Source organism: Panthera pardus, unplaced genomic scaffold, assembly GCF_024362965.1.
Source record: "Panthera pardus isolate Hobbes unplaced genomic scaffold, ASM2436296v1 HiC_scaffold_10, whole genome shotgun sequence".
NCBI classification, from domain to species: Eukaryota; Metazoa; Chordata; class Mammalia; order Carnivora; family Felidae; genus Panthera; species Panthera pardus.
Genome location: NW_026526655.1, coordinates 32,713,865 through 32,727,264, shown reverse-complemented (window position 1 = coordinate 32,727,264; position 13,400 = coordinate 32,713,865). Strand labels below are relative to the sequence as shown.

The 13,400-nt window shown below is 35.2% G+C and overlaps 1 protein-coding gene across 3 annotated transcripts in view; it reads left to right on the top strand.

Annotated features, from left to right (window-relative positions):
• Positions 1-13,400, top strand: part of NBEAL1 (neurobeachin like 1) — a 176,095-nt gene that overhangs the window by 41,413 nt on the left and 121,282 nt on the right. For 2 of the 3 annotated variants that reach the window (XM_053906042.1, XM_053906037.1), the window contains exons 6-9: positions 1,587-1,669; positions 7,134-7,219; positions 10,551-10,857; positions 12,541-12,647. In XM_053906042.1, coding sequence (XP_053762017.1) covers positions 1,587-1,669; positions 7,134-7,219; positions 10,551-10,857; positions 12,541-12,647 — 583 coding nt within the window. The remainder of the gene's footprint in view (positions 1-1,586; positions 1,670-7,133; positions 7,220-10,550; positions 10,858-12,540; positions 12,648-13,400) is intronic. The other variant, XM_019446321.2, reaches the window with a different exon arrangement.

The window sequence follows — 13,400 nt, the reverse complement described above, 5'->3', positions numbered from 1 at the left end:
GTCTCAAAAATAAACATTAAAAAAAAAAATTAAAATAAATACAAAATGTGATAATTCTTCTGCCTTCTCCACAATGAAAATAGGCACAGATTTGGAAAGCAGTGCAGTAGCAGATGGTGTCTGATATGATTTCTGGTAAATCTGGATCTTAGAACTCTTTACTCTGCCATTACTGAGTCCAGCTGTGCCTGTCTTACTGGCTTTTTCTGTGGTCAGTTGACTTTTCTTCCTAGCTTTGAATATAAGGAAAGTAATTCTAATATCTCAATTATGGTTGTTAAGAAGAAGTCATCTTAATCCATTGCTTTATCAGTAGATCATATTTAGATGTATGGAATTTCTCTGTGGCTGTTTTTCAAAAACTTTTCATTTTTGTTGTCTTTCTCTAACAATGTTAAGAGTTTTTTCAGGGCACTAAAAAAATAAGTTTTTTTATTTTTGTTTTTTTAATTTTCAGCAGTTTACCAGTTGGATGTATCATTGTAACAATAGCCTTTATACTCCCAAACCCACACTGCATTGTCCATCTAAGAGACTCATCCTGTGTTGAAATGTTCTTGGTAAAAGCACATGCTATTTGTGTTGGCCCACCAAAATCTGTAGAAAATTTTCAGCCATCAAGACTACTGGAATTATCATTAAAATAAAAATTAATCCCAGCCAATATTAGATCTACATACTTAAAATGGAAGAAGACCGTGGCATGGATTCTTTGTGTCCAGATGAAATTTCAGGAAGTGGCAAAGCGTGGCCTGATTTCTGATGAATTTAGCTTGTACTGTGGTAATAACCTCCACAGCCTTAGATGTCAGATTAGCAGTACTGCTGAACAAGTTCTTTTATAGATTGGATATTTTATTTTATTTCAGTTTATTTATTTTGAAAGGGAGAGAGAGAAGGGGAGGGGTAGAGAGAGGATCCTAAGCAGGCTCCACACTGCCAGCACAGAGCCAGACATGGTGCTCGAACTCATGAACCATGAGATCATGACCTGAGCCCAAACCAAGAATCAGACGCTCAAATGACTGAACTATCCAGGGGCCCCTACAGATTGGAAATTTTATTAAAAAAAATTTTTTTTTACTGTTTATTTTTGAGAGAGAGAGTCACAGAGCGTGAGCGGGGAGAAGAGCATAGATAGAGAGGAAGACAGAATCCGAAGCAGGCCCCAAGCTCCAGCTATCAGCACAGAGCCTGACATGGGACTCAAACCCATGAACTGAGATCATGACCTGAGCTGAAGTCAGATGCTTAACCAACTAAGCCACCCAGACGCCCCTACAGATTGGAAAACTTAAATGCCTAGTTCCTTTTTCTATTTCCAGTTGTTTAGAGACTTAACCTGGCTGCTGTGTTTCACCATGAATCATTTAAAAAAATTTTTCTTAATTCAAAAGAAGAAATCCTTTCATTGGCGAGCATTTAAATTATTGGCTAGACTTCCTTTTCAAGATTATGCCAGTCCTAGAGATGTATTTTTCAGTACCTAAATAAAAAGTAATATACTAAATTTATATTGTTTCTGTAATTATGCCATCTCTACTTGCTCATGTTATAATTTGTTATTAACTTCTTTTTAATAATAGACGAATCCTTAGTACTGTGGAAAAGAGCAGACAGAAATACAAACCAGCTTCTCTCACAGTGGAGTTTGTCCCTTTCTTTTATCGTAAGTATTAGTCCTAATTTCTCTTTGATTTTGATGTTACTCTGATCATTATTTATGCTTAAATTCTTTTTCTGATTGTGCTTGATTCAGCTCTGTGTATTTGTAAGATAAAGATTGTAAGGACCTATCACTGGAGTACTTGATTCGTATTTTGCTGTGATTAGTGTTCTTCCTCTTACTTAATTTACTGTTCTGAAAGTGTTTTTATTTAGAGAAGAGCTTAATATTTTAATCACTGTAGTATAGAACTTCAGAATTTTTACAGAAATAGAGGGGCGTGGACGCCCAGCCAGTGCATGACCACTGCCCAGGAGCCTGAAACCAGGGCCTCCTGCCCAGGTGATAAATACTTGGCTGGGCTGTGAGCTGGTGTTGGCCTTGGGGATGAGGCCTTCCTTTTGCAATTGGGGCTTTTCAGAGCTTGAGTGCAGGCTGGGCCCAGGCTGCGTTTCGGGGAGGGGACCAACAGGTTTGCTCACCCCACAGGTGGGTGGAGTAAGGGCAAAGAGAGCTTTGCATTTTCCTTCTCTTCCACCTCTGATACAGAATTGGATGCTGTGGTTGGATTTTATTATCATGGATGAAGAGTTCAGCTATTAAAGAAAAATTTTATGAACAAGCCCTCCCAGGAATTTGAAGACATGGGAGACAATAAATTCACCTGCACACGTATTTGTTTTTTGGTTTTTTTTTTAGTGTTTATTTATTTTTGAGAGAGAGAGAGAGCAAGTGCACGTGAGTATGAGCGGGGGAGTGGCAGAGAGATGGGAGACACAGAATCCAAAGCAGACTCCAGGCTCTGAGCTGTCAGCATAGAGCCTGATGCTGGGCTCAAACTCCCCAGCCATGAGATCATAACCTAAAGTTAAGTCGATGCCTGACCGACTGAGCCACCCAGGCGCCCCATCCTACCCACCTATTTGTAGTGAATACAGTTCTTTGGTAGAAAAGTCAGATTCATGGATTTAACATGGGGACTTACTTGCACAGCAACTTTACAGTACCATAAAGATGAAGTGGCTGGTGACATATTCAACATGCTGTTCATGTTTATGGGTTTTCTGGCTTTTAAAGAAACGTTTCTGGGCTATGGAGCAGAAGGAGAAGGCTGGGTACTGGGTTTAAGCAGTGGTTTAGTGGTGAGTTTGTTGTGCAAATCATCTTCTTTGCCAGCTTCCCAGAGCAATCTGAGACCCAAGGGCCCCCCTCTGGACAATGAAATCTTTCTAGATTGCCAGCTCACTAGACTAGAGGAGGCTAATGCTAGTATGATGTTTCCAAGATGAAAACATCTTGGAAAGACTGACTCTGTTCTGCAGCTGTTCATTAATGTTAAGTATTGGTGGGTCAGAAAGAAAATTATCTGACCCTCCTGGGACCTTTTTCTCCTGAAACACTCTCTTGTATTCGGTGATCCTGTTACTTTTTCTGGGGTAGACACCTCTCTCAGAGGCTTTTGAGTCAGGCTCCTGTAGAGCAATCCCAAGGCCAGCATTCTACCTGGGGACCCCTTCCCCAGCATACATGTAGGTGTGTCAGCATTTGAAAAACCGACCGTCACCAACTCTCTTTGGCCAACAGTTTTTGGATTTCCCACTAGGCATTTTGTACACTAAGCTTTTTATATTCATCAACGTTTCAATCCTGTAGCCTTAATGGGGTTTTTGACTAGGAGTATTTATCCAGGGTGTTACTCAAAGCCAGCTGCCCATCTTGAAATTTCTGAAGCTCCTACTATCACAATTAGTCTTGACTATAGGAATCAACTAAGAGAGGTGTCCTTTACCCAAAAGCTACATGTGAAAATCAATTTCTTATCTTAATATTTGCTTCACAATCTTTTGCTAGTCCTGATATAGTCTCTCTGTTTCTTGAATTCTCTTTTAAGCATTTTTGAAAAAATGTTTTTAAGAAGATGTACATTCAGGCTTACCTAGTGGATGTAATCTTGGAACTGCCATGATTACCCACTTAAATTTCAAATTATAATATGCTGTGTGCTTTTTAGTTGTTAGTACTATGAAAGCCAAAATCCTTTCTGTCTTGGTGTTTCTATTTTATTTTATTTTATTTTATTTTATTTTATTTTATTATTATTATTATTTTTAATGTTTATTTATTTTTGAGGGAGAGGGACACAGAGTGTGAGTGGGGAAAGGGCAGAGAGAGAGGGAGACACAGAATCCAAAGCAGGCTCCAAGCTCTGAGCCGTCAGCACAGTGCCCGATGTGGGGCTTGAACCCATGAACCATGAGATCATGACCTGATCTGAAGTTGGATGCCCAACCGACTGAGCCACCCAGGTGCCCTGGTGTTTCTATTTTAGTGAACACCAATGAATGTGTACTTATGCTGAAAGTAGGCTAAAAGGTATCTTTTTCTTATAGCAAGTTAAGGTTTGCTAAAACCCTTTCTGTATAAATCAGTTCATTAGGTTTTCTGTTGAGGTAAGGAGTTCCTTCTTCCTATCAAAATCTACTAAGATGGTTTCCATGGGTGTAAGCAGTTCAGTATCAGTAGGATATAGAGAACAGCTTTATTGGTCATTTGTTTACTTTTATTCAGTACAGTGGGTGAACATTACTGACCAGAAAACATGATGTCACGTCTCTAGAAAGAAGAAAAAACATAGTAGTTGAATTCCCAATGTGTTGACTTTCTCTTTCTAGCTATATATGGTTACATTTATTTATTATTTGTTACTTTTTAAATGTGTTAAAAAGTAAAAATAAAATTCTGAACTGACTTTTCATTTGGCTGTTCTGGAAGTATGAGCTACAGGTTATGTGTTTTTTCTGTACTGATGTGGCACTTATTGAATACTTTTGTACCATGAGTTAAAAGAAACTTAAGAGAATTGGCTACTCTATGTGTGTCCTATGTGGACTTTAGTTTTCTTTCTTAAAAAATGATTGTGCCATAGTTTGGGGCGCCTGGGTGGCCCAGTCGGTTAAGCATCCGACTTCAGCTCAGGTCATGATCTCGTAGTTCGTGAGTTCAAGCCCCGCGTCAGGCTCTGTGCTGACAGCTCAGAGCCTGGATCCTGTTTCAGATTCTGTGTCTCCCTCTCTCTCTCTGATCCTCCCCCGTTCATGCTCTGTCTCTCTCTGTCTCAAAAATAAATAAATGTTAAAAAAAATTAAAAAAAAAATGATTGTGCCATAGTTCAAGAATATAGAAAGTACTGCAAAATATATAAAAGGAACACCTTGTGCTTCCCACTCATTTGTCAGATCTTAATATTTTGCCATATTTGTTTTGGTTCTCTATTCTTTTTTTCGTAAGAATTAAAACAAGGCAGAAATAGTCCTTTATTTGAATGCTTGGTGAAGATGATTGCAGTGCCCACTCTGTTTGACCACCAGTAGCTGATTTCTGGATTCTCTTTTTTTTTGTTCACATACCTGCCCTTACTATATTATCACACTGTATTGATTATTGTAACTTTATGCCAAGTCTTCAAGTAATTCCTCAGCCTTGTTATTTTTCAGAATTTTCTTGGGTATTCTGAATGCCTTACATTTTTATATACATTTTAGAAGCCAATTTAATTTAAAAAAAATGGCTGATTTTTAATATTTTTACAAAAAGCCTTGCTGGGATATTGTTTGGAATTGTATTCAATCTATGGAAGCATTTTAGGAGAATTAACATCTTAAGAATACTGAGACTTCCAATTCATGAATCTGATAGATCTCATTATTTTTTTGTTACTTGTTTCTTCAATATTTTATAGTTTATAGCATGTAGATTGTGCATATGTTTTGATAATTTATCCCAAAGAAGTTATCACAAGTACTTATAAATATAAAGGTCTTTAAAATAAACCAGACTTTTTAAAAAGTGAGTTTTATTTTCATTGCCTGTCTTTGATAAAGACATGTCTGTCCCTTTCTACCAATGGTAGTATTCCTTGACTTTCCTTCATAATATTTCTTGCCTGCTTTGTCAGATGCTAATAAAACCACTCCATCATTCTTATGATTAAAGTTTACATGGTATATATCTTTTTATATCCTTTATATGTGTTTTCTGTGTGTCTCCTGTGGCTGAGTAGAAGTCTGTCATCTTGCAGCTCAGTGTCAAATCTGATAGTTATTCGACTTGAAACCTCTTGGTAGGTTTTTGCTGGTCTTGTGGGATTTCACTTTGACTCACAGTGAGCCCTGTATTTCTGGAGTACTTTCCCTGTATAGCTTCTTCCACTCCAGTACTACTTCACAAATTCTAGTTGCCTAGGCCTCCCCAAACTTTATCTATCTCCTAAGTCAGCAAATAGCTATATTCTTTTAGGGTTCCCCTTTTCTTGGTAGTTGTCAGAACATGTCTACAACAAGAAGCTGAGATAATCCTTGGGCTCACTTTGCGTCTATTGAGAGAAGGAAAATTTCTAGGATGTATAAATTTCTACTTATTTTGTCTAATTTTCTAGTTATTTGTAGTAGGAAGCCACATATAATGACAGTTATTCCAACATAGCAGGAACCATTTAACTTTTTAAATGTAAATTGGTATCAATACATTTACCTCAAAGCTGTTTCTTATTGGTAATGTTTGTTATGTATAAAATTGGAAATAATTCTGTTGTTACAGTCTTGTCTGTGTATGTAATGATACATACAAAAAGATATTCATTACTGGGTTATTTGAATATTAAAGAAGAAAATCATAAAAGTTTATCAGTAGAGAACTGCTTAAGTAAATTAAGGTATGCCATTGTAATGGTCATAAAAATGAATAAGGAAGATGTGTATGTTAAGATGTAATAATACCCAGTGTATATTATGTTAAAACAAAAAAAAAATATGATGCAGTAGGATATCTATAGCCTTTTTTTTTTTTTTTAAGGTGTGGAGAGCAGGTAAATTGAGGCGTAGGTTTGAGGGAGACTTATATTTGCTTGTCAGTTCTTTTATACTATTTTAATTATTCTTCGTCATGTGCATGTATAACCTTTTAAAAACAATACACTACTTTATAAATTAAAAGGAAGATTGCTATTGGTACCAGAACTTTAGAATGTTTGCCCTGGAGTAAACCCAGAAAATCCTTTTGTCCAACTCTTCCAATTTTATTATTGAATAATTTTAGTCAATTATACTAATAAGATGCAGTAGTAGTAGTAAAAAAAAATCTAATTTTCTGTCAGATTTCAGTTAGCTTCTAACTTTGTCACTTAGCTCTATAACTTTAGGCAAGACATTCCATTTGCTTATTTATAAATGGGGGCAAAATACCCTCATATGGAGTATTAGAGAATTAAATGAGATAAATAAGTTATCTAAAATACTAGCTGATAGGTGGTTTCTTTTCCTTTACTATGAAAAAATGCATATCAACCTTGCCTTTTAACAAATTTTAGCCTTTTCATAGTTTTTAATATTTCAGTGTCAGACATTCCTAACAGATAAATCATACTGTGAAAGAGAAATCTTATTTGTTTATTTGTGTATTATATTCACAGAGTGTTTTCAGGAAAGCGAACATCTCAAGGAAAGTCTTAAGTGTTGCTTATTGCATCTCTTTGGAGCCATTGTAGCCGGTGGGCAGGTGAGGAAAGTGTTAAAAGTTAATATTTAAAACAGTAGTTAACAGTGCAAAAAGTTTTCCATGGATTATTTTAATGTATTCTTTTTCTTTTTATAATTTCATGAACCACACAAATATTTTTCTGAGTTTATGTCTTGTTTAAAACTACTCTTTTATTTGTTAAAACTTCTTCAAAAACCTAAGTAATAATTTTACTTAAAATATAACAATATATAATAACTTATAATAAACTAACAAAATTACTGCATAAATAACCATATTGAACAATTTTTTATTTTAAGTTCTTAGTTGTATTGACTTTCAGCTACTAGTTCTTTCTTTAGAGCATAGAGTCAGCCCTGTTAGTCTACATGGTGAAATCAACTCAAAATTAAATATACATGAATTAATTACTATTCTGTCAACTTAATTACTAAATGCATATATACAAGGTTTATATGCACTTTTTCAACAAACTCAGCTAGTTTTTTTATTACTCACAAGAAGGAAATTCTAGTAATACTTGTTTCTTTATGTTTGAAGGTGTCTGTGGTAGACTATGAGTATAACTACTAGTTGAAAACAGGATTATAGTTTAGAAAGAACATCCTACATGTTTTCTTTAGGCACACAGTTTAGATCAGAAGTTTCTAACACTTTTTGTAACACATATGCCCTCTATAAAGTCCCTTGTCAGAATGTGTCAAATGCATAAAATAAAACACATAGGATCACAAAGGAAACTAGTTACGCTGAAATCAGTTACTAAAATACTAAGATAAATTTCTAACATAGTAATATGTGCTTAGAACACACTAAAAGAGATACAGCATCAAGTCTAGTAACAAATGCAATTTCAAAAAAGAGACAAACCTGGTGTTTTGAGATATTACTGCAACTGTAATATATGAAAATTTATATGATTTCTGTTGATAACAGAGTTACAGCTGTTGTTAATAATACTACTTTTTTCCTAGTGGGCTACCTTGCCTTTCCCTCTTAACTCTAGTAGAGGAATCTGTTTTTTTGTGAGAGTGATGGTGGCTAGAATCTTATTTTTCAGTTTGTGTGCTTTGTCACCTTCCTTTGTTAGCTCATATCCTTCTTTTGTATCAGTATCTCCCTATTTCCATCATTTCTCCACTACTAAGAATAAGAATTAATGAGTATACATGAATAAAATTGGAAATGACATTGTTTTTGACTATTGGAGAAGCTGATCGGATCCCATTACCATTTTGAACACACAGAGACTTGTTCTTGTTAGTGCCCAGGGGTAATCAAGCCCTGAGAGACCTCTAGTGATTAAAATTAACATAGAAATCAAGTAGATACTAGAAGGCCAATTTATTATTTTATGTACTGAAAATATTCAAAATCCTTTTAATCAGGTTATAGCTATAGTTACAGCTGTTTTGAGGTCAGAAGGTTATTTATTGAATATAGGGATAGGTACCAGGATATTTAGACGAATGAAATATCTAAAGATATAAGAATGGCCTTGTCATAAACAGCAGAAAAACTGAAGTCCCATGACTGGTCTTCCTTCTCAAAGCATCATGCCTGGGCTTCCCATTGGCATATTTGTTCTATTTTGTGTTAAGAGGATGGGCTTTGGAGCCAGACTGACATAGGTTTGAATTCCATGTCCATCTCTCATTAGTTCTGTGACTTTGGATGAAAACTATTTACATGTGTTTTAGTTTCTTTATTTATAATATGGAAATAATAACACTATAAGGTAGTCATAAGGACCAAATGGTGCATAATATATGTAAGGCATTTGCTTGTAAAAACTAATTTGGTGGCTCTAGGATCTTCAGGGACTCAGGTTCGTTTGAATGTCAATTTGTTACTATTTCTTTTGCTACAAGATTAGCTTTTAGAGTTTTGGCTATCTGCATTGTGTCTGCATTTTGGGCACAAAAATGGGAGGGTGGTGAGGGAGACAAATGGCAACTATCTTTAAAGGAGATACTGAAAAGCTGATACTCATCTTTTTTTTTAAATCTCATTTTCCAAACTCCATGAGATAACTACAACAAAGGAAAATATGTCTAGATAAAAAATTGGTAAAACTTGCTTCCTCAGCCTCCTTGGCAGCAGGGGAAGTTAGGAAATGTAATTTTTATTCCTGGTAGCCACATGTCCAGTAAAATATCAGGGGTTCTTTTGATAAGGAAGTGGAGGAAATGGATGTTGGATATTCTATAGGCAGTTTTTTTTTAAATTTTTTTTTTTTTATGTTTATTTATTTTTGAGACAATGTGAGACACAGAGTGCAAGCAGGGGAGGAGCAGACAGAGGGAGACACAGAATCTGAAGCAAGTTCCAGGCTCTGAGCTGTCAGCCCAGAGGCCGACACGGGGCTTGAACTCATGAACCATGGGATCATGACCTGAGCCGAAGTCAGATGCTTAACTGACTGAGCCACTCAGGTGCCCCTATAGGCGGTTTCTTTCAAAGTAGCACTTGTTATTATTGATATTACTTATTTTGTTGGTAATTACCAGTTCTAATGGCTTAAGTGCTATTATTTTCAGATTATTTTTGCATAACTGTGTTTGATTCATTATCAGTTTAACAGATTTGGGCAAAATATATGGTTTTTTTCCAAGTTTAATGGGTCACCCTGAATAGCTACCAATAACTTAGAATTTCAGAAATGTTTGCAGAATCAAAGTCAAGCCAGTTGTCTTATTTACCTATATCATTTGGGATGGGTTTGCTATAACCAACAGAAAACCCTAGAGAAGCTTAACCAAATTGAGGTGTTTGTTTGTTTTTATTCTTGCATAACAAATCCAGATGTAAGTAGTTCTGGGCTGATATAGCAACTCCATGGTATCATCAAGGACTAAGTCCTTCTGCATTTCTATTTTCTCTTTAGCCTGCCACTTTAATTCTTGGGTTTGTTTCTTAATGATTTAAAAGTGGCTCCAAGCATCATGTCTGCATTCCAGGCAGGAAAAAGGTGAAAAGGCCAAGAGCCAAGGGTCCTTCTCTTTTTATTTGTAAAGTTATGTTTTCTTCATAGCCTTCTGGCATATGTTCTTGACCAGAACCATGTCACATGGTTACCACTAGCTGCAAGGGAGGGTGGTAAACAAGTTTTCTATGTCGGCAGATTGCTATCTGAATAAAACCAGAGATCTAGTAATCTAGTGAGGAAATGAAGACTTAATCTGCATAAAACACTAGCATTGCCCATCAAAGTATATGTTTAAATTTTTTTATATGTTGATTTATTAAAAGAAAAAGTCCACACATTTATTAAACTCTCTTTGTTTTTGCAAACATACAGAACTTCAGTTAGGTTTGGATTTTATTTTTATTATCTCTCATGTTTCAGAGGAATGCTTTGCAAGCAATTTCTCCAGCTACCATGGAAGTTCTTATGAGAGTTTTGGCAGACTGTGATTCCTGGGAGGATGGAGATCCTGAAGAAGTGGGTAGGAAGGTAGAACTTACTCTGAAGTGCCTTACAGAAGTGGTACATATCCTTCTCACTAGCAGCTCTGACCAGCGTCAAGTGGAAACCAGCACTCTTTTGGAGAACTATTTTAAATTGCTAAATTCAGATCATTCAGCTTTACCTAATCAAAGGAGGTCGAGACAGTGGGAAAGCCGATTCATAGCTCTACAGATAAAAATGTTGAGTAAGTATTACATAAAGTTTATTACACTCCGTTTTCTCTGAATCTTTTTTTTAGACTTATTTGAAATTCAAGACCATTGTATAGGAAGTATCGATTGTTTAATTCAGCTATTGTGTGACTTTAGGTTTTGACTTCAAAATAATTAATATGGAATTGATTTGTTAACAGCGTCTTTGCTTTAACAGTGACAAAATTGAGCCTTTATTAATTTTTTGAAAGCGTAATCCACTAAAAGCATCAATCTTGAGAAAGCTATTATTTTCAAATTCTAGGAAAAGTAAATTTTCAGGAGGTGCCATTTGCATTATCTGACCTATGGCAAAGAGTCACATATGATCAATTTTATATGTGCTTCTGTAAATCTCTGTAGAGGTCAGTTTAACATCTGTCCTTTCTCTAGAGGGCCTCTTGTTTTGTTTTGTTTTGTTTTGTTTTGTTTCTTCAGAGCCTCTATGTATGTTTGTCTTGTTTCTCTTGCTGTCTCTTTGTGTTTTTTGGTTTGTCATTCTTTGCTTATATGTCCCTATCTCTGTAAACTCCATCAATATATGTGATTTCTTATTGTATTCCCCTGTTACATTGATAGATACAAGTATTATTAATTGAGTTTCTCTTTATAGAAGTAAAATATTTTCATTACAGCTATCCTGGGAAATTTGGATAAGTAAAAAGAAAAGCTTTTTATATCCTACCACCCAGACATATCCAACATTAATGATTTATTGTGTAGCTCTAGAGACTTAACGTGCTTGTGTGAGGGCATGTGTGCTGTCTAATTTAAAAATATTGGACACCAGAATCTTGGTGAAACTTGATCTCTTACAACTGTTTCTGTAGGAAAATAAGATTTATTTTATCTAGTTTCTGTTATTTTATATGATATGTTACATTTTGTAATTGTAATAAATTTTAAATTTATAAGGAAGTTTGAGTCTGTATTAATGGACTTCTTATTTGTTAAAAACTATCACATTACTTATGTAGATTATCCCTAGATTTCTGAATGAGGATATCTTTTCAGTAGGAAACAAGAACAAACCATCATTACAAATGGATTAATTCCCTAAGTCTCATTTTCTTAATGGCCACATGCTAATTTTTTACTGTGTGATGAGACTGTGTTGCAAAACATAACTAGATGTTGCTTATTTGTTAGTAGCAAGCTATACTTGAGCATTATAATCGAATAACAGCTATTTAAGTCTCTGGGAAATATATATCACTCTTAGGTATAAAAACAAATATTGTCAATAATAAATTATAAATGTCTACTTTTCTTAACAAGTAATAAGTACAGTTTTGTTTTGTACTCTCCATCCCTGTTTTTTCCTAACTAATTTTACATCCCTTTGTCGACAGAAAAGCCTAAATTAAAAATACGGCCAAAGTATGGGGCACATGGGTGGCTCGGTTGGTTGGTTGTCTGACTTCGGCTCAGGTCATGATCTCACAGATAATGAGTTTGAGCCCCATGTCGGGCTCCGTGCTGATAGCTCAGAGCCTGGAGCCTGCTTCAAATTCTGTGTCTCCCTCTCTCTCTGCCACTTCTCTGCTCATGTTCTGTCTTTCTCTCAAAAATAAATAAACATTAAAAAAATAAAAAAAAATATGGCCAAAGTAAATGTTTCTGTGATTCCAAATTTCCTACTTTATAAATGGACTATTTTGTTTTTATTTTCCCAGATACCATCACAGCCATGTTAGACTGCACTGATAGGCCTGTTCTTCAGGCCATTTTTCTTAACAGTAATTGCTTTGAACATCTCATACGACTGCTACAGAATTGCAAGGTATTTTTCTGTTATTGTGTTTGGTTTTAAAAAGCTATCATTTGGTTTATGCTTTGATTCAAATTTGAACATATTACTAATTTTCTTTTTTATTGTGATAAAAAGCACATAAAATTTACCATTTTAACGGGTGTAGTTCAGTGGTATTAAATGCATTCACATTGTTGTACAGCTGTCACCACCATCCATTCTTCATAAGTCTACATCTTATAGAACTGACTCTATATCCATTAAATAATTCCACATTCTCCCTCTCCTAGCCCCTGACAACCACCTTCCTGTCTCTAAGTACCTCATGTAAGTGGTGTCATACAGTATTTGTCTTTTTGTGACTGGTTTATTTCACTTAGCATAATATCCTCAAGATTCATCCATGTTGTAGCATATTGCAGAATATTCTTCCTTTTTTATTTAGGCTTAATAATATTCCATAGGATATACATACCACAGTGCTGCTATGGAACATGAATATACACATATCTCTTTGAGACTCTGTTTTCAGTTCTTTTGGATATATTCCAGAAGTGAGATTGCTGGATCATATAGTAATTAAATTTTTAAAAAGTTTTTGAGAAACCACCTTACTGTTTTCCAGAGTGGCTCTGCCATTTTACAGTCTTGCCAACAGTGCACAAGGGTTCTGATTTCTTCACATTTTCCTTCACAGTTATTTTCTTCTTTTTGATAGTAGCTGTTCTAATTGCTGTGAAATGGTATCTCATTGTGATTTCGATTTGTCTTTCTTTAATAACT